The following is an 18,980-nucleotide window of genomic DNA, read 5'->3' as shown; positions in this document are numbered from 1 at the left end:
TCGGGCTGTGTGGAGTACATGTACACAAGTACGGCGGGCGGATAGAGTTGCCGTCTCGCTATATTGTACAATAGGGTTGAGGGGTGACTAACGTGTTTATTGTTGTCGGAGTAATGTTGAACCGTGAAAGCGTGAGTCCGGTGGGGCGGAGGGACGCTACAATGTAACGTCTGAACGTCCAGAACAAAGGCAGGACTTGCTTACGTTTGAATCTACAACTGCGAGGGAACGGCATGTAAACAATGTCAACTCGAAGAACTTGGTAGTTGATCAGCGTCTGACAGTTATGAAGTAGTTGTTAGCCTGTTCTAAGGTTCGCAGGATCTTTGAGTATAGACGCCATGTTCTCTACAACTTTGAAAGGACGCCAGAGCCTTGGCTCCCGACCGCTCCTGATTATAGGTAAGTATTCCTTCCTTATAATTAGTCCCCGTACCACTTGATTTCTAACAAATTATGAATGACGTTTCCCACATATCTTCCCAGACCGTTTTAAGTTTGATTTATACGATGATACTTGAAGGCGATCATGACAATGCACTTTCGTGGTCGTGCTTGAAGACAAATCGAATTACTTAGCCGACAAATGCAACAATTATCATTGAAGTAGCAAGCTAGAAGTAAGTTTTCAGTCAGTTTTGTTAGAACCTGTTCTCCGTTGATTACTTTTTCTTTTCACTTACCATGTCACTGTTACACGATATCTACGCTTTATGTAGTAGGGCATATTTTTATCATACAGATCCCCCAAATTGTGTGAGTCTTCCTCGATTAGTGTACTTTTGATGCTCTACGTTGTTCTAATGAATTCTAAGATTGAGTTATTTTCACCAAACCTTATCACGAAAGCAGTACGTATGAACATAACATGGTGGTCCTTCAAGTGTTATTCAGGAACAAAGGAAACTATACGGAACAAAAGAACTACCTCCCACTTTCTGTATTTGTCCTGATTTGAACATCACATGTGCGTTAAATGTTCAAACCTGATGACATTCGGCATTTGTGCCACCGTAAAGGACTAATTCCTTACATCCAAGATGACGAATATTCCATATCATGTGGTGTTTCATTTTCTAAACTTTGCGAATTTGGAAATGTGTGAGGTCTTTCAAATAGTCTGTCAGCATGAATCGTAGGTACTCGTATGACATCATAAAAGACATCATATTTATCATCAATATACAACAAATTAATTAGCCATCGTTAGGTTCATAATTTTCATTTTTCGAATCTTAAATGTACTTGAAAAACGAATCATATTTTGTTGTTGTAGCTACTTCTTGTATTGTGATGAAAAACTGTGGCGTGTAAAACGAACTCGTAACGCCTGGATGCGGAGGTAAAAGGCGGACAATAGACAGGAGGTATCCATTGCCCGGGCGGTTGTGGTGTGAACGCTCGCGTTACAACCCGATACTTTACTGTAGCATTGACCCCTGTGAACAGGGTTAACTCCATTCAGGCGCGCTGAATAGACATCCAATCAGCGCTTTAAGCTGTAAACATGTTGTTCTTACCTTTATCTCACGAGGATCTAAGAGCTTTTAAGGGCCTAGGAAAAACAGTACACATAACACACGTTTAAGAAATGTTCCGTTGACAAGAGGGCGCGGTTTTTGCGCCAGATTTGTCCCCATAAAGACGTGCTAATGCACATGAGCCATTCCCGACGTTTTCACCTGTGTGGCCAGACTAGTCCTTAGGTCCTTGAGGTCAAGGGGCAGAAAATGGCGGGAAAATGTAGTACATGTACCTGATATTATATTCTTGATACCAATTTTTTTTCTTGCACGAATTAAGAAGACAAGGACACGTAACGGTTCTAACCAGTCCCTTAACATGAAGCGCTTAAATGTGCGTTACAAGGCCCTCAATTTAACCATCACAGTCTACACTAGGTATTATATTGATTGGATTTTCTTAAAGTTTTGTATGTTCTTAGGCAGATGTTGCGTAAAGCATACGGGCTGTCAGTGTTTCACGCCCGTTTGGGAAACACCGGTACTCTTTTCTAGTATTGTCTATACACCTCCTCACCTCTCAGGCCTCTGTTACAAAACAAAACACTAGAAAAGAATAGCAATATTGCAAAAATAGGCGTTAAGTACTGGGTGTGTTGGATTGGGAGAAAAAAAATCCAGTGCAAAGAAGAAACCCCGATAAATAAAAAGCCTAAAAATACGCCAAAAATAACCCAAATCCCAAACCTCTGCTTGGAGAGTACTGGGTGTAAGCAGGATCCTAACATTTTCATGAACACTTACACTAATTAATCAAGTGGCATTGATGTCGTTTTTTTCTTCAGTGTTCTTCCTCGGGTATTTCGGGGATGTGTCGTGCCAGAGGTTCGTGGATAAAGGCGGGTATCTGCTGTGGAACGCCGACAGGAACATCCTGGACAGAGCCGAGGACAGGCTGGAGTTCAGCTTCCGCTACTGTAACAACAAGGGACTGCTCATTTATCAACAGGGGGAGGGAGGGAACTACTTCGCGTTAGGAGTGACGGAGGGGAGACTGTACATCGAAGCGTCCATAGATAACAGGGTACTGGAGGTACGTGTACAGATGTTTTCTTCTGAACAGTATTCAATTCACACGACAAACATAAAGAAATTTTAGAAACTTCAGCAACGAAAGAGTAACACTAACAGAACCAAAAAGTACTAAGTTAGACCGGTCGTCGTCTGTGGTCGGTATCTGGTTCACACGATTGGAATAGTCAAATGGCGTATATGATATTGCATAGAAAACCATGCCAACGCCGGGAAGTTGGCATGGTTTTCTATGTAAACGGGCTTTTACGACTAATGCCATATGTAGAATGTGGTCCTGACGTATCCAGCTGATTTCATAAATTGTGTGGACGAAAATATCATCACTGGAATATACTACTTTTAGTATTTCATAACAAACAAACAAACAAACAAACAAATAAACAAGCAACAAACAAATAAACAATAAAAAACTAACTTTTCAGGTGTTTATCGGTGAGTCGACCCAGGACGTTGTCCTGAAGAACCAGACTCACGAGGTGATCATCACGGGTCTGCGCGCGCTGGACTCCGGCATGAGGATCACCATTAACGGCACGGAGTACCCGCCCCAGCTGCTCACGGTCGTGTCCGTGCAGCTCAGCTTCTCCAGCCCCGCCATGAGGGGACAGACGCTGGTGGGAGGCTACAAGAACATCTTCGATCTCAGGGTGGGTTTGCATTGTTTCTCTGGTGTTGTTTATAGTACAGAAACTTGTCTGTGTTTTGTGTGTAACGGAGCTGAGCTTCTCCAGCCCCGCCATGAGGGGACAGACGCTGGTGGGAGGCTACAAGAACATCTTCGATCTCAGGGTAGGTTTGCATGGTTTCTCCGGTGCTTATAGCATGGAAGCTTGTCTTTTTGTGTGTAACGGAGCTGAGCTTCTCCAGCCCCACAATGAGGGGACAGACGCTCGCGGGAAGAACATCTTCGATCTCAGGGTGGGTTGGGTTCAGTGTCTGGTGTTTATAGTATGGAAGGTGTGTAATTTTGCTAGCCTGGGTTTAACAGTCTCTTACTGTTAAGGGCTGATAGGATAGCGATTTTAGTCACGTCAGTCTAAGCTTTCGTCCATCAGAGTAAAAAGTTACGACGTCTGTATCTACAGCTTCCAGGCATCTTTCACCTATTGCTGGAGTCACGTGCCTACAAGATCACGTGTCCGGACTAGTGGGTCATTTGTCATGAAGAAGGTCTAAAATCCGTCAACATCTTTAAAACATTTACGCCTATTTAATTTGACGAAGAAGGCAAAAGTTCCTAAAGTAACAATAATGCCATATTGGTACAACATCGAAAGGGTTCTAACCGCACCAATAACCATTTCCACCTCATTCAGCTGAATACCCAGCGTCTGAAAGCCTATCCTATCGCCTGTATCTTCTACATCCGTACCGGGGAGGGGGATAACCTCGGTCCCGTCAGTCTGACCTCGGCAGACGAGTCCCTGGGCGTCTCGGACACCTGTGACGTCTGCCCACAACCGTCCACCGTATCCATGACAACGCTGACGTCATACATAGAGATGCAGATCGACAAAACACCGACCACCAGCACCGTCATCAATTTCAAGTTCAGAACAAAGTCAGTACTGTTTCTTAAACGTTTTCTGTGTAATATAGAATTTATATTCATTGTTTTTCTTTGTTTTATTCTGGTTTTGTTTTAGAAGACGTAATCACATGAGCTCCCGTTTTTTTGCCGTGGTCTTTTCAGATCTTTTAACACCCTGAATAATTTTTGAAAACAACTTAATTCTCTTTAAAAATTTAAATGTAATTTGTGCTTACGTGTCAATCGCTTGTATTATAGAGCGTCGAACGGTTTGTTGCTGTATTTTGGAGGACCGGCGTATCTCGCAGTCTACTTGAGAAACGGTGCCCTTGTACTGAGGCTGAACACGAAGGTAGGTTAAGAGTTTTTAATCTTAAAAGTTTATTAGTTACCTGGTATTATGGTAGATTTATTAACAAATGTTAATCATACTCATTCACAATGGTTGACATTCATAGTATGTACTTTTGGTAATTAACAATTATCTGCACTCTCACTCAAGATGACAATACAGGGCTGGGCTTGGTAAAAATTTTAATGTAACATTTCAAATCCACGGGTGGGAGGGTGGGAGGATTTTTTTGAGGATTTGCTAGAGTGACTGCACTAAGCACGCTATTAGAACGGAAACCGAATGCGACCTCAGGTCGGAGGTCAGAAGTCATTTCCGTGCAGTCAATTAACTGATTTGGTTCTGCGCCCCAAATACTGACAATTATCTGCACTCTCACTCAAGATGACAATACAGGGCTGGGCTTGGTAAAAATTTTAATGTAACATTTCAAATCCACCGAGACCAAGCCCATAGGGAGAGAGTAGGGTGGGGAGAGTGCAGTAAGTGTAGTAGTGAGGCCAGAGGCGGAGGGAGGGAAGCCGAAACAAAGGCCACAAGGGCCGAGGGGCTAACAATGAATCCGTAGAACAAGTGCCGAGGGGCTAATAGTGAACTGGTACAACAAGAGCCGACACTGCGGTGTGGCGACAACTGGCTAACAATGAGTGGGCTAAAGAACCGAAGCATATTGCGAAATTGGTAGATAATAAAGGCGAAACTGACGGACAAGCTGAACAACGGGAACTACTAGGTACTAACATGGAAGTTCGCCAAGTCTGTTATGTAAACGGTACAAAACTGGCTCAGAGCAGGGCCGCTAGTAGCAGTAACGGGAGATAACGGAGGACTGCCCTGTCATGCCTAATACAGGTAGTCAAACTAGTGCTAAGACATGATATATATACATGAGAACAAGATACCGTACAAGGCATCGGATAAATCAACAGTAGAACAATAAACGTGAGTTCGTGTAGAGTTCGTATGAGTCTATACTGCGGCCCGGTCCGGTTCCAGGAAACCTTGGTTGATTCTGGTCGCAAGTAGAGTAGCGAACGAACGTCGCTGCTCGAAGGAGCTGTCAAGGTACGACTGGAAAGCGTCCGAGCTCCAGTCACCGAGCAGTTTGATGAGCTGAGGATCTGCTCCGCAATGCCAAGCGAATGTCGCTCCGCCGCGGCGGAAACTATGGCCGGAGTAGTCACCGGACGGCAGTCCAGCGGCCGCGAGCAGAGTTTTGAGATGTGCCACCAGAGAGTCGTGTGTCAATGATACCAACCTGCCCGCCGAGCCCGGCACGAGGAAGGCTGGAGAGTCCGATCCAACCGGGAGAAGGCTGCACATGTTGACGTACGCATGTCGTGGGCACAGGGGATGGCCGGGAATGGCCGGCACAGGAAGCAGCAGGACCCTCTGCTTGAACTGTAGAGTCTTGGACCATGTTATACGCACCACAAGTCCGTCCGAAGTGACACGGATAGCACCCCGAGTCAGGTGCTTGCCTGGGTCAAACGCAGACGTTGTCTTAGGCACGAGATTCGACTTCCGAAGTAGTGTGAAGAAGGCAACGGTGTATGCCGCCCACAAGGTGGCATGAAGCGGTCTATTTAGATCCAGGTGATCCCGCAGCCGTAGTAGGATAGCCGGAGTAATGGGAAGTTTACGCTGCGGAACGTGCTGGGATTGTCGGCGGAACGAGGAAAGGACAAGACGTAGCTCGAACGCGTCAGATGGCGGAGGCTCGCACCCGTGGAATCGTTGGAGCAGTCTGGCACCGTGGATGTAGATCTGGACCGTGCTGGGGCTCTTCAAGGAGCGTGAGAGGAACTGAGCGTATCTGGTCAGAGTCCTCGCGTCGGTGGGAATGGCTGTAAGCCGGAAATACTCACAGAACAACAGGAACGCTTTCCACTGAGTCCGTAAGTTAGCGTAGGTACCCGCGGCAAATGCAGACCTCTTGGCCGCCTCGACTTCATGGTCCAAGCGCTGCAGCTGCGTGTGATGACCTGTAAAATTACAACTGAGTCAGTAAATCGAAGTGCTGCAACGATACTTCTACCTCACAGACGTGCATGTGTGCTGATAAACGCAGAAACTCGTTCTGGTGGTAGTTGGAAGACGTCCAGCGACTGAGGTGATCAGCAAGACGATTCTCGAGGCCAGGGATGTGAATGGCGCGAAGCTCGAACTGCCCTACGGCCGCACAGAGCCACAGATTCCGTAAGCAGGTTTGGAGGAACGGGGAGCGGCTCCGGCCAGAGTTCAACACAGTAACCGATGCTTCATTGTCACACATGACTACTATCCTGCTGCCGGCCCAGTGTTTGCCCCACAGCCGTGCGCAAACCAAGATGGACAGTAGCTCCAAACTGTTGATGCAAGGGTTTGACGCGAGCACGGAAGGCGGAAAAGTGGCGTGGAAGTATTCCCCAGTGCTGTGGAGAAAGCCGCCGCAGCCTGTCAGACAGGCGTCTGAACTGAAAACAGCGTCGGGTTCCGTCCAGCCGGTCACCGGAAGTAAGGAGACACCGTTGTAACAAGGTAAGAACGTAGACCACCATAGAAGGTCTTTGCGAAACTCACAGTCTATACTCAGCCGCTGGTGACGATCCGAATAGCGTCGCAGGAACAATATCATCCGCGAAACGAACAATCTTCCAGGTCGCACGCATGACCCCAAGAAGTGTAGCTTTCCCAACAGAGACTCGACCTCATTTCGGCGAACGCTGGTCTTGACACGCCAACGGTCCAACTCGGCCAACGTGTCGGAAAGTCTCTCCGGTGTCACTTCGATAGTCATGCGAATAGAGTCCACTGTGCGACCGAGAAAGACAATACGAGTGGACGGCGGCGTGGCTTTGTCGTCCGCCTCGATCAGTCCGAGGTACCGTAATAGCCGACCTAAAGTATCGAACGCTAACTCGGCCCTGTGCGGAGAGTCTGCGCCGCCGAGATCGTCCAAGTAGTTGACACAACGAAATCCGCATCTATTATATATGAACGCGACGGCGTCGGTCGTGCGCTGACATGCCTGTGCGCTAGAACGTAAGCCGAAGGGACAGACCACGTCCGCGTAAGCGTTACCACGCCAGGAGAATCCCAACAGGTGATAATCCGCAGGGTCCACGAACAACTGTCTGTATGCGCGCCGAAGGTCGCGTTTAAACATGAGGCAGCCTGTGCCGGCGTTGACAACTAACGCAATGAAATCATCCATGGAGGGGTAGCGAAGCCGATGCGGCTGACCGAGATAGGTCCCGGTGGGGATCCCGTCGTTAACTGAAGACCCGGGCGGGTAACTAAAGTCCACTACGATGCGACGATCCGGAGAGGCTTTCTTCGGAACCGTCTGCAACGGATTGCACACCAAACCGGGACTGAATGTGGCCGGCGACAACGGCCCTATTGTTGCTCCGTGCGACAACTCGGTGCTGATGAACCTGTCCACATGACTGGAGTACTGCAAAGCCGAGGGGTGGTTGGTGCGCGGCACTCGCGGTTGTGCGGATGACTCGTAATTAACTGGAAAGCCGAACTCCAGGAAGTCACATAAGACAGTGTCATGAAAACCATCTAGGAGACCTCGCCATGCGGAAACGTGTAGCTTGGTGGGTACCGGAATGCGCTCGGACTTAAAATTGGGTACGCCTGACTGTCGAACCCGAGCATGCCAACTCGCGAAGTCTGCTACGCTGGGTGTTGGCCGATCCGCTGGGGAATCCGTGACGAACGTACATACGCTGAGTTCATTCAATAACTTGACAGCGGAAGAATCGAAGTCCATTCCGCTCGTGCGGAGATCTGACAACATTACATCCTCACCTGAGGAAATTACTCGGGACGCTGGCCGAGCCAAGTCCGATCCGCGTGTGCGGACATTTGACAACAACACATCCTCATGTGAGGGAATAACTGGAGACACTAGCTCATCCAGAGCCGACCCGCTCGTGCGGAGATTTGACAACAATAAATCCTCTTGTGAGGGGACAGCACGTGCTGCAGTAAGTAAACTACACGGCTCCGACACGTCTGAAGAGTCCGTGTGCGATAAGCACTCTTGCGTAACACTATCACTAAGATAAACAACGTTCATGTCGCAATCCGAGAAGAAGCCAGAAGGGCACTGTTCAATGAGATCGTGATACAATGAAATACTAGAGAACGAATTGTCACGTACCGAATGTTGCAAAGTGTCACTTACAGAATGTTGCAAACTGTCACTCACAGAATGTTGCAAATTGTCGCTGACAGAATGCTGCATGTCCGGAAGTAGTCATGCGGAAGACGACTTGACGTTGGCCCCGTTATCCGCAGATGAAGCACGTTTCTCTTCGGCTTGCTTCCTGTGGCAGTCAGCGGCTGAGTGTTTGAACCTCTGCGATGTCTTTGTCCAGCAGTAATCACAAATGTGGTCAAAACGACACGTATCAGCGGCGCACTCGTTCTTAGAGAACCGATAGCAGATGCGTGGAGGATTGGATTTCTTGGGCTGTCGACTCGCGGCGGACCCGGCAGGCCTGATCTTGAGCGGATCGGCATCAAAGTAAATCTCCTTCAGGGCTACCCAGTCGTCCGACCATGAGCCTGGCTTCCGGAGCGCTTGCTTGACCGCCGCCGCATGAAAAGACCGAACCACGGTCCAGTCGTACCTAGCCAGTTTGTTACACGTATATTCCAACAGTGCTATGCGCCCCATCAGTTCATAGGAGGGTAGGCCGGGATTGCGCAATAAACCCATACAGCCAGCTAGGAATTCTTCCATCTCGAGCTCGTCATACTTCTTCGTTTCCGCTGAATGAAAACTATGGACGAAAGATTCGGGAGATAGGATTGCCTTACCTTTCTCTGGCTTCTTGCCCGCGCCGACAAGATCCCCATACTTTGTGGATACGAGGCTCTGAAGCGCGGCATCTTCGCGGAGCTGGGCTAACGTAATGTCTGCGAGTCCGAAATCGACATGCTTGCGTTCCCCGTCTTGAGTTTCGTCCGTCTTGCTCCCGTCCTTGGCCGGAGGAAGCGGCGAGGTTGTAGTGGTGTCTGTGGCCAATTCCTTCTCTAGCGCATCCACTTCCCGCTGAAGCTTCTTCAACTCTAGGCGCTGGGTAAGCTCTGCCTTGCGCTGTTGTAGCTCGGCCATGGCGCCTTGCATGCCTTGACCCACAGCGCCGTTGTCTTCCAGAATCCCCGTGCAATCCTTGCCAGCAACGCCCGATTTGTGCAGGGCGACGTCCAAGTGGCATCCTGGACACTTCTTCGAACGTTTGGGAGCCATATCTTCCGAAAAATTGTCGGATTTTAACGAGAATTTTTGAAGGATTTTTTTGAGGATTTGCTAGAGTGACTGCACTAAGCACGCTATTAGAACGGAAACCGAATGCGACCTCAGGTCGGAGGTCAGAAGTCATTTCCGTGCAGTCAATTAACTGATTTGGTTCTGCGCCCCAAATACTGACAATGATGCATGGAATTTGATACTATCACTACAACCACCTGTTATGCTGTATCAAGCAACGCGTGGACTATTCAGAACCGTGCGGGAGCATGATTCTGGATATCCCACGCGTATCCAGAATCGTGGCTGTGGCTATGTTCTTGGATACGCGGAGACTATCCAGAACCGTGCCTGATTAAGGCACAGAACCCATCAACCCTAACCCATTAAGGCACAGAACTAGATGTAGGCACGGCTTTTATACCCATGGTAAAATTTGAGCGCTCGTTCTTTTGTTTGTGTACCCAGGGAAGCGGAGTGGACGCGGTTCGGGAGTCGACCCGCGCGGCTCCGTTTAACGACGGGGAGTGGCAGGAGATCACCATCCGTCGGGAGAACAACGTCGCCACCATGTACAGTCTGGCCGGGGACGTGCTGGCAAGGGTGGAGTTCGTCGGTAAGTCTGGGTAATAATAATGGGCGAATGAAGGAAGTCCGTACAATGGGTGAATGAATAAAGTTTGTGGAATGGGCGAATGAAGGATTGTGGATTGAATGAATGGAGGAAGAAAGGGAGGATGGAGGGACGAAGAAAGGAATGGATGTTGTGACAGGTTGTTTAGTGTAATATAACCAGCTGCCACTATGCCGGTTGCCCGAGAAGCTGGCGTGGCACTACAAGGCGATTATACCGAAAATACGGATACACAATGATGTTTAGATTACCATAGCATCAAGGACGAGCGTGGGTTCAACCTTAAGACCAATGCAAACAGACAATACAGACCAAATCAAACTTTGTTTCTCCCGTTCCTTCCCGCCTAGGTGAGAGTTCCGACACCGCCCACGTGCTGAACGCCGAGACGCTGTTTATCGGCGGGGTGGCCGACCCGCGCGGCCTGCCGTCCGACATGAGGACGTCGTTCCGAGGCTGTGTGGACGACCTGCGCTTCAGCGTGCAGGAGGACTCACTCCTGCCGTACGAGTTCCAGAGACAGAACATAAGATTCAGGTGAGAACTGGAAATATGTGTGTATGTCTTTCTCTCTGGAATTGTGTGAGTGTGTGCGTGTGTGTATGTGGCTGTGTTTGTACAAGTGTGTGTGTGCGTGTGTGTATGTATTGATGTATGTAAGAGCGGTACATATGAACGTGTGTGTGTGTTTGTGTGCGTGCGTGTGTGTGCGTGTATGTATGTATGTATGTATGTGTGCGTGCGTGCGTGTGTGTGTGTATGTGTGTGTGCGTGTGAATGAGTGAGTGACTGAATGTGTGTGTTTGTATGCGTGTGTGTGTGCTTGTGTTTCAGCCCTTAAACCTAGGAAAGCTTCCAAACTCAATTTTTTCAGTGTTCTTTAAATGTAAACCTACTATAGTAGACCTTTCGTCGTACCGACTGAAACCTTACTCTGTTTTTCTCTCCCGCCACCCCTCCCCACAGGGATATTGAGTTCAGCTGCATGTCGAACCAGACGTGCAGGTCGTACCCGTGCCGGCTGGGCCGCGGGGAGGCGTGTGACGTCGGGGTGTGTGAGTGCGCGGAGGGATACAGAACCACGAACACCGACCCTCTGACGTGCGAGAACATCGACGAGTGCGCGGAGCTGGACCCGTGTCAGAACGGCGCCACCTGTACGGACCTGATCGCCGACTACAACTGCTCCTGTACCGACCCGTACAAAGGTATGCTCCATAGTTAGTTGTCAGGAGGGAACTGGGAAGATCTATCTGAACGTGTCCTGGATGGTCAGTTTCGAGTCATAGAAACGGAACAGTAACTTCAGTAAGACAACGTCGTCTAATTGTAATTTATGAAAATTAGTATAACGCCATGATGACGTGTTCAAAAGTTAATATAAGGCCAAGCCCATGGTTCGAAAAAAATATGCATTCCAAAATTATGTCACTATCATTTCTCTTTTCCTGCATCTGTATAGTCGCTATAACCGCTCTTCGGGTAGCACACCAGCTTCGCAGGCACGCGGCGCGGCGGCAGCTAGCTGGTTATATCACACTGAACAAGACACAAATCACACCCAACCTTTACACATCTAACCGCGATCACTGTTACTGTATGTTTGTACCAGGTAAGAACTGCACGGTGGACAGGAACTGTTACTACTTCCCGTGCGCTAACGGCGGCAGCTGCCTGGAGCTGGACACGGCGTCGCGGAACGAGAGCGGCCGGAACTGTTCGTGCGCGCACGGCTTCACGGCAGACGACTGCAGCGTCAGGGACTACTGCGCCGACAACCCGTGCGGCGTCGGCGTCTGTAACAACTACCTGTTCGGCTACAACTGTACATGTCCGGATGATCCCGACGAGATTGTCAAGGACCGTAAGTACCTGTTTTTTTTAAATTCCTTGTGTGGTGTATTTGGCAACAATGAATACAACATATTAAAACATGTATATAACACCGCAACAGAAAGACTAGAAAAAAACTTGCATACGTCAAACAAAGGTTACTCAAGCAACTGGATATGATTTTTAAAAAATAATATAAAAATCAATTCCAGTATATCCGATTTAAAAAATCATATCCAGTTGCTTTAGTAACTATTTTTGGCGTATCTCATTACCTGGATGTCTAACCTTCACCGACGTAAACCTTGCATGTATCAAATATTATTACCGAATATCATATATCATTGAATAAAAATAATCTCTATACTAAGGCAAACAAAATAAAATGCCATATCAGCCAATACGCACATGAGTATGAACTCTGTACTCAGACGAATACGTTTTGATTTCACCAGGTCAGAACTGCGGACCTCTGGCGGTGAGCAGTCCTATCCAGATCTCACCCGCCGCCCTCATCATCGTGCTCTTCGGCGTGGCCATTCTCATGGGTAAGCTTAAGTCTGGGTCTACCTCCTCACGTTAATTTAAAGAACCCAACACACTTGACGATGAAAGCAATGGTGTGACACTGTGACGACTGGAATACGCAGAACAATGAATGACTACACTTGATACTTAGAACTGATATGAGTTTTTTTATTGTATTTTTCTGACAGTGGTGCTGATAGTGTTCCTGGCGTTCCGCCGCTCGTACCTGAAGAGAAAGCGGGAAGCCCTGCTGGACTACCCCAAATCTCGCGTGTACGAGGAGTCTCGCGAGAACGTGGTGGAGTACGGGGAGGAGGGGTACGGCGAGGAGGACCAGGACACGTTCGACGTCAACGTCATCCAGTCCGCGGGAGACACGCTCAAACACCGCAAGGTGAGAGCTGCAACCGTAACCAAGGGCAACCGTAATCAATGGCAATCGTAGCCACCTTAGCGGGCTGTACGACTTTTTGTGGTGGGGGATATTATTATTATGCAGTTTTGTTGGCATGATCAATTATATTAGTATGTCGAATAGAAGTGATCTGCTACGACCAAAAAGTATAGCGCATGAAATACACTGCTGCGTAACAACAAGCATACTATGAGACTAATCTACATTAGGCTTTAAACATACTGTCCAATATGTACAATGCATGGGGTAGCGCATGTCATCATGTTCTGGAATTTGCCATTGAATCCTGCTATGGAAGGCATGTAATAAGCCGTATCTATTATAAATGTTCGCTGTGTTTGCAGAGGTTCCCGGTGCTGTCACCAGAGGACGCTGTTGAGGTGGCAGACTTCATCAACAGCCGACTAAGCGACGCCAACGTCGACACGAACGCCGGCGCCAGGGACCAGAAGATGTCGTTCGCGGTGGAGGGCCGCGGGACGCCGGCGACTTCCCTCAGCTCACTCAACTCCAGCAGCACGGAGGAAAGGCAGAGCTATGACTACCTACAACGCTGGGGACCCAGGTTCTCCAGGCTGTCGGATATGTTTAACGACGGGGAGAGCGATAGCGACTAGACGTGTTGTATCCTGAACCATCCATGCTCAGGCACAGTTATACTCCACGCGTATCCAGAACCGTTGCAGCCTAGGGAAAATCTACGTTCTTGGATAAGCAGAGATTATCCATAACCAGGATGCCTGATCCTAACCCATTCAGCATAGAGCTAGATAGACACGGTTCTGGACACGCTTTTGAGTAGTGTAGCTTCACAAATTCAATGTAACGCCTCAATGAAGCAATCTAATGTGAGACTGTTGAAAGTTGTGTAAAACGTCTTGTGTTGTTCTGTTTTGCTTGTTCATGCCTGAAAGGCGCAATATGTACTAGTTTAGCCTGTAGTTTAGTGTCCATGATCCATAATAAGTGTGCAGCAAAAAATATGGATTGATGTTTAATCATCTTGCTGTGGTTTGAACTTTGAGACTGTGAAAGCTTTGCTGGTTGAAGCCATTTTCATATTTTGCATTTTGCATTTTCTATTGTGTGTATATGACAGTTCACATTGTGTAGTGGTAGTTTTAGTGTCTGCATTTTAAGGTACGACCTTTGTTACTTTGTTACATTGTACTGTATCATGATTAAATACAACGATGTGGAACTATGATGAGTACACAATTTTTTCATTAAGCTCTCCTTCTATTTACCAGGACTTAACATTATAATTGCAAGTGCCCAATCATTTTTCGTAAGTGTGGGACCCCGCCCCCCCCCCTACTGCAAGTAGAATCCTCCCACTAGTTAATGTTCAACCTTTATAGAATAGAGTGGGCGTGGTGCGTTCATGACAGGTTTCTGTTTGTTTTGTAGCATACACGTAAGTGGGTGTTGCCTGGTCTAGCGTAGGGTCGCTGAGTATTGTACTTCTCAGCCTTCTGCATATTGATTCTGGGATTTTGGAAACCCTGTCACCCTATGCGAGTCCATGTGTACAGTTAATAGGAACGCCGGCCGGTCATGTGAGCAACTGTACAAAAAGGAACTTCACATCTGGGATCGGTCTTTTGCATAGAAGGCTGTCCAAGCGATCGGAAGGTAGGTTTACACTGATGTCAGTGAGATTAAACAAAATACCATGAACGTCTCTTGCTGCTTCGCTCGCTCGTTGGTAGAACCAAAGTCAAGACAGGATATCAATGCTGGGAGCGCGGTGTAGTGTGCGGCTACACCCCTAAGTTCCGACACCAATCTAACCCATGTTCGATATGACAACCTCAACGCTAACCCTACATGTATTATTAGTTCGGCTTACAACAGCTAGGGTTGCCCAACTAGTCAACCTTGGCAAAACTTAGGTGTGTGCTGCAGTATTCGGAACAGGTGCGTTGTTCTTGTTCTTGAACTCTGCACGCAAGGGATGTGGGGAACTGTGCACGTTTAATATCCACACAACAACTGTATGTAAGTAACGTGACATGCATTTTGATGATGGTACATTTTAATATTCCGCTGAAGCAAATCCCAATCCCTTTATTTATGACGTACGCCCTTCGCCCTGCCCCTCACCGCCCAGGTAATATTAAAAGGGGTGGGAGACAACTTGGCAAAGGGCCCGAAGGTAAACCTGACCCCAGTGTTGACCCGGAAATAGAACCAGCAGGTTGCTGAGAAATCTGAAGAGACAGTTAGCCCAGAAAAGTTCCATAACCTATGAAAGTTTGACGTAGATGTGGATTCCTTCTCATATCACCTGTTTGAAGTATTCGCGGTCGGTCCCCTATATCGAGTTTCGAGTTTCGGTCATACGACACAGCAAAGCGGAAGTACTACCCGATAGTTTCGGTCAGCCATACTATATATACTAGACAGTATGAAATGGGCACAGCGAGCTTCGGATCCTTTCTACATGCAGACATAGTACAGAGGATAGCACAGTGAGTAAGGTTAGCATAACAAACTTGTTGCTTTGTCTACCTGTTATCTTATTGAATGTTTGAACGATAGAAGATCCCCGGGACAGTATGTTCACGGGGCAGGAGGAGCCGGGGTCGATACTGGGTGGAAGGGGGGGGGGTGCAATAGCCATAGCAGAAGCTTTCAGTCACACAAACAGCAATTATAGACGTTATAGTTGTTCGTCAAAGGAGAGAGGAGGTTTTATTTGCTGTATTGAACTAACACATGACCTAATTTTACACAGTATTGGTGGTTTCGCAAGTACGGTGGACCAATGACGTCACTACCGCAATAAGACACCAGCGATACTCAACTTTGACCTACTGACAACGTGTACAGAAGGTGTGCAACTATATATACATATCGTGTCACGAGTTCCGAATTTTTACATCGATAAAGGTGTACATGCATTTTAATGTTTCGAAACGTTGGATTATGTATACTTTACTTAGAAGAAAGATTGGGGCTATGAAAAAAAAAGTTTATGTTTTAACTTGTCCTGCCGGACCCATATATATATATGGGTTGCACATACAGTACCACTTATATAGTGTCCTGTATATGTACGATTTGGGGCTGTTTCTCGTTCAACGCATCACACCGCAGCGAAACGCAAAGAATGCGGAAGTAACTACGCCGCCGCAGGGCAAAAAAGTCAAGGCTCTCTGACCTGATTACGACTTCAAATTACTTGAAAATATTGTGTAAAAAGTCCAGCAGGACAAGGGTTAAAACCTCAGTCGTTTAATACATTCAGACGTGACATTCAAGCGCTAGTTTCGGTAATCAAATGTAGCATGAGATTCTTATTTGGATATACGGGTGCTAAGGTGATCCCAAGCATTAGCAGTACTACATGTATACCACGCAAAGCAATGGAAGCTCAATCACACAGCGTGGCCTGTGTGAGTTTAGTGTAGAATTCTAAGAGTGGTCTATATAAAGGAAAAAAAATCTTAATAATATATAATAATCATATGATGATTATCCAAATCAGAGGCTAATTTACATAATTAATGAGGAATTTCTATAAATCTGTAGTATTAGACCTAATTTGCATAATTAACGGGAAATTGCTATAATTTCATAGTGGTAACTGCCAGGCAGTTCATATTTGCCGCATTTGGAAGTTAAGTGTAGGTGAACATCAATATGAACAAAATTTATTTAAATCATGGAGTGTTAAAACGGTCTTCTCTGTTAACATAAGGCTGTCATTGGGTGGAGAATATTGTAGACTCCTGTCACCATATACCAGAATATGTTTGACTAAGAATTAACAGAGCAGACCATATGCGAGGGTAAACATTATGTATTTGCTTTGCAAATGATACGTTTCTAGTTCATTTTAATGTCCAAGTGATATTCTAGAGTTACGTTTGTAATTAATCCACGAATACAGTTTTCTTGTTTACCTGTATTTGATCCATTTCTTCCCGTGGAACTTTAGTCACCGGAGTCAAACATGGACGAACAAGAAGAGACAAAAAGCCAAGGAGAAGTACATATAGGAGTAGAGCCGTCTGTATCGCCAAGTCAAAGAGACATTAAACATGAGGATAAATCAGATGAAAAGGAAGACGGTACGAGCAAGAAGAAAGCGTACCAAGAGGGACAGCGTGTAGGTCCCCACCGGCAACATAAGGGTAAACCACAGGGATACTTGGACACGGCTCAACTTAGAGGAAAACATGGGTGGAAGAGAAACGAACGTGTACCGTATAGAGAAGATGCTAAGCCAAGGGCCAAACCCAGAGCGGACGGATCAGAAAGAGAACGCAAGCGACAAGATTCTGATGAAGCTCGAACGGGAAACTACAATCGAAGAGGGCACAGGGGCCAGAGGCCTCACTTCCCACCCAGGCAAGGTAGCGCGCATTCAGACAGAACAGGTCACGATGGTCGAAGTGTCAGGCCAAAGGCCAGAGACACGACTAAAGAAAGGACAGCAGATCACAAGTTAAAATCCACGGATGGAGACGATAGTGGACGTGGGAGGCAAGGAGGTAAGACACCGCACTCAAACTCCACACCCAATCTTGCCATGCAAGGCTCGAGTGAAGTTGGAAATACTCCTTTGCCTCCAGGTCACTCTGTTGTACAGCCGAAGCCCCACCCAAAGGCTAGGCGTAACGCCTCCGCCCAGAATGTGACGGCGACACATCAGCGAAGGCGTCACCACAGCGACCAGCAGGGTGTTAGGCCAAAGTCTTCGCGGCACGAGTTTCGAAAGTCAAGCGAAGGTGACACAAAACAACGAAAGAAGGTTGAGGAAACAGAACGTGGGCAAATGTTCTATGGACAACAAGGACGTCACTTTCGTGACCACAGACAGTACCTGTACAGAGTACAACTCAAGCAACTTCCAGAAATGAATGCACAACAATTCCATACCGTCTTTGCAAATCATCCTGGGTTTGACCACGCCTCGATAGAATTTGAGAGCGAGTCGAAAGGGTTCGTGTATTTTGCGACACACAAAGATGCAGAAAACTTCAGCAAATCCGTAAGGACAGTCGGTGTGTCAGAGAGAGTTGATAGAGGATCAGTAGTGAAGAAAAAGCGCCATCCGGAGAAAAGGCAACTTACATTCGAGGACAAGCTGTTGGCTCTCGCTAGTCAGGTAGATTCTGGCGTCAGGCAAGTTATCGCAAGTCACAACGAGAAGGTAGAAGAAATCACAGTAAAGGTCAATGAGGTTCGCCCAAGTGGTCGATTTGTTTCCCTTGACGAACACAAGGTCCGAGAACAACAGAGGAAGGTTCTGCAGATGAAACAGGAGGAGTTGACGAAACAAAGGGAAGAGTTTGATCAAAGTATCAAAACCATTTCCGAAGAGCTCGTCAGTTTGTCACCAGATGCAGCCACTCGTGCAAGGCTGCTACCGTGCTTCGACACGTGCAGGTGATGCCGAGATCAGCATAGATACACCAGAAGTCAAAACAGACAGTGACAATGTGCTTTGTAGAAGTGCGAGTGATCCAGTACCAGTGGTGCAACAACGAATGACGCCCGATCTCTGTGAGGTTGGGTGTGGACCAGAGGAGGCAGAACCATCCACACAACTCCCTGCAGGGGCCACTAGCTGTCCCAACATTGGCAGGTCTGCGGAAAGTGTTGTCAGCCTCGTTGACGGCGCTCAAATTTTAGTGGAAGACAACAAAACGGATGGGATGGCGACGAGTATGGCGTCAGGTGAAGGTGACGTGCGTTCTGATGTGCAGACCGAAGAGGCGGTCCCCCAGTACCCACCTATAAGCTCCAAAGAACAGGCCAACATACTCAACGACCTGAAGAGCCGATACCTACGCGAGTGTTCTAGGCTCCGAGCCGCTCTACCAATGTACGCTTACGGACAGAACTGCTTCAAAAGGTAAAGTAC

At 47.4% G+C, this 18,980-nt stretch overlaps 5 protein-coding genes across 6 annotated transcripts in view; 3 read left to right on the top strand and 2 right to left on the bottom strand.

Annotated features, from left to right (window-relative positions):
• The first annotated feature begins 61 nt into the window (after positions 1 to 61).
• Positions 62 to 13,880, top strand: LOC109481114 (putative neural-cadherin 2). 2 transcript variants are annotated; one of them, XM_019783596.1, is made up of 13 exons: positions 63 to 402; positions 2,309 to 2,556; positions 2,981 to 3,172; positions 3,315 to 3,347; positions 3,875 to 4,119; positions 4,348 to 4,441; positions 10,161 to 10,308; positions 10,677 to 10,863; positions 11,293 to 11,534; positions 11,939 to 12,190; positions 12,615 to 12,707; positions 12,876 to 13,081; positions 13,447 to 13,880. In XM_019783596.1, exons 1-13 carry the CDS (start codon positions 342 to 344, stop codon positions 13,717 to 13,719), a joined length of 2,274 nt encoding a protein of 757 aa, XP_019639155.1. In that variant the 5' UTR covers positions 63 to 341; the 3' UTR covers positions 13,720 to 13,880. The 2 variants fall into 2 exon arrangements, with proteins under 2 accessions (XP_019639156.1, XP_019639155.1); XM_019783597.1 differs by lacking the exon at positions 3,315 to 3,347 and having other exon boundaries at positions 62 to 402; positions 2,981 to 3,205.
• LOC109481127 lies at positions 5,354 to 9,875 on the bottom strand. Its single transcript, XM_019783618.1, has 2 exons — positions 9,260 to 9,875; positions 5,354 to 6,426 (listed from the first exon to the last, which is right to left on the bottom strand). The coding sequence occupies exons 1-2, from the start codon at positions 9,690 to 9,692 to the stop codon at positions 5,411 to 5,413; spliced, it is 1,449 nt and encodes a 482-aa protein (XP_019639177.1). The 5' UTR covers positions 9,693 to 9,875; the 3' UTR covers positions 5,354 to 5,410.
• On the bottom strand, positions 6,417 to 8,332 carry LOC109481149. The gene is made up of 2 exons (XM_019783650.1): positions 7,610 to 8,332; positions 6,417 to 6,742 (listed from the first exon to the last, which is right to left on the bottom strand). The coding sequence occupies exons 1-2, from the start codon at positions 8,229 to 8,231 to the stop codon at positions 6,435 to 6,437; spliced, it is 930 nt and encodes a 309-aa protein (XP_019639209.1). The 5' UTR covers positions 8,232 to 8,332; the 3' UTR covers positions 6,417 to 6,434.
• Positions 13,881 to 14,703: 823 nt separating the features above from the next.
• Positions 14,704 to 18,506, top strand: LOC109481076. The gene is made up of 3 exons (XM_019783547.1): positions 14,704 to 14,737; positions 15,843 to 15,940; positions 17,049 to 18,506. Exon 3 carries the CDS (start codon positions 17,064 to 17,066, stop codon positions 18,504 to 18,506), a length of 1,443 nt encoding a protein of 480 aa, XP_019639106.1. The 5' UTR covers positions 14,704 to 14,737; positions 15,843 to 15,940; positions 17,049 to 17,063.
• A 97-nt stretch (positions 18,507 to 18,603) lies between these two features.
• LOC109481075 (ATP-dependent RNA helicase DEAH12, chloroplastic-like) overlaps positions 18,604 to 18,980 on the top strand; it is a 6,243-nt gene continuing 5,866 nt past the window's right edge. Inside the window, 1 exon segment of the mRNA XM_019783546.1 lies at positions 18,604 to 18,804. Within this exon segment, the coding sequence (XP_019639105.1) occupies positions 18,604 to 18,804 (201 nt within the window).

This window comes from Branchiostoma belcheri, unplaced genomic scaffold (assembly GCF_001625305.1).
Source record: "Branchiostoma belcheri isolate BF01 breed outbred unplaced genomic scaffold, Haploidv18h27 scaffold54, whole genome shotgun sequence".
Classification (NCBI taxonomy): Eukaryota; Metazoa; Chordata; class Leptocardii; order Amphioxiformes; family Branchiostomatidae; genus Branchiostoma; species Branchiostoma belcheri.
Note: the sequence above shows the minus strand (reverse complement) of the source record. Positions and strands in the feature narration are given on the sequence as shown.

What these genes read in the sequence shown, in the direction of transcription:
- LOC109481114 (XM_019783597.1), top strand. Translation starts at nt 342, where the DNA reads ATGTTCTCTACAACTTTGAAAGGACGCCAGAGCCTTGGCTCCCGACCG. An exon ending in TACTGAGGCTGAACACGAAG is followed by an intron (nt 4,442 to 10,160) that starts GTAGGTTAAGAG and finishes TTGTGTACCCAG; the next exon opens with GGAAGCGGAGTGGACGCGGT. An exon ending in CGACGAGATTGTCAAGGACC is followed by an intron (nt 12,191 to 12,614) that starts GTAAGTACCTGT and finishes TGATTTCACCAG; the next exon opens with GTCAGAACTGCGGACCTCTG.
- LOC109481149 (XM_019783650.1), bottom strand. Translation starts at nt 8,231, where the DNA reads ATGTTGTCAGATCTCCGCACGAGCGGAATGGACTTCGATTCTTCCGCT. An exon ending in TTTCATTGCGTTAGTTGTCA is followed by an intron (nt 6,743 to 7,609) that starts ACGCCGGCACAG and finishes TGTGGGGCAAAC; the next exon opens with ACTGGGCCGGCAGCAGGATA.
- LOC109481127 (XM_019783618.1), bottom strand. Translation starts at nt 9,692, where the DNA reads ATGGCTCCCAAACGTTCGAAGAAGTGTCCAGGATGCCACTTGGACGTC. An exon ending in GGGCAAGAAGCCAGAGAAAG is followed by an intron (nt 6,427 to 9,259) that starts GTAAGGCAATCC and finishes GTAATTTTACAG; the next exon opens with GTCATCACACGCAGCTGCAG.
- LOC109481076 (XM_019783547.1), top strand. Translation starts at nt 17,064, where the DNA reads ATGGACGAACAAGAAGAGACAAAAAGCCAAGGAGAAGTACATATAGGA.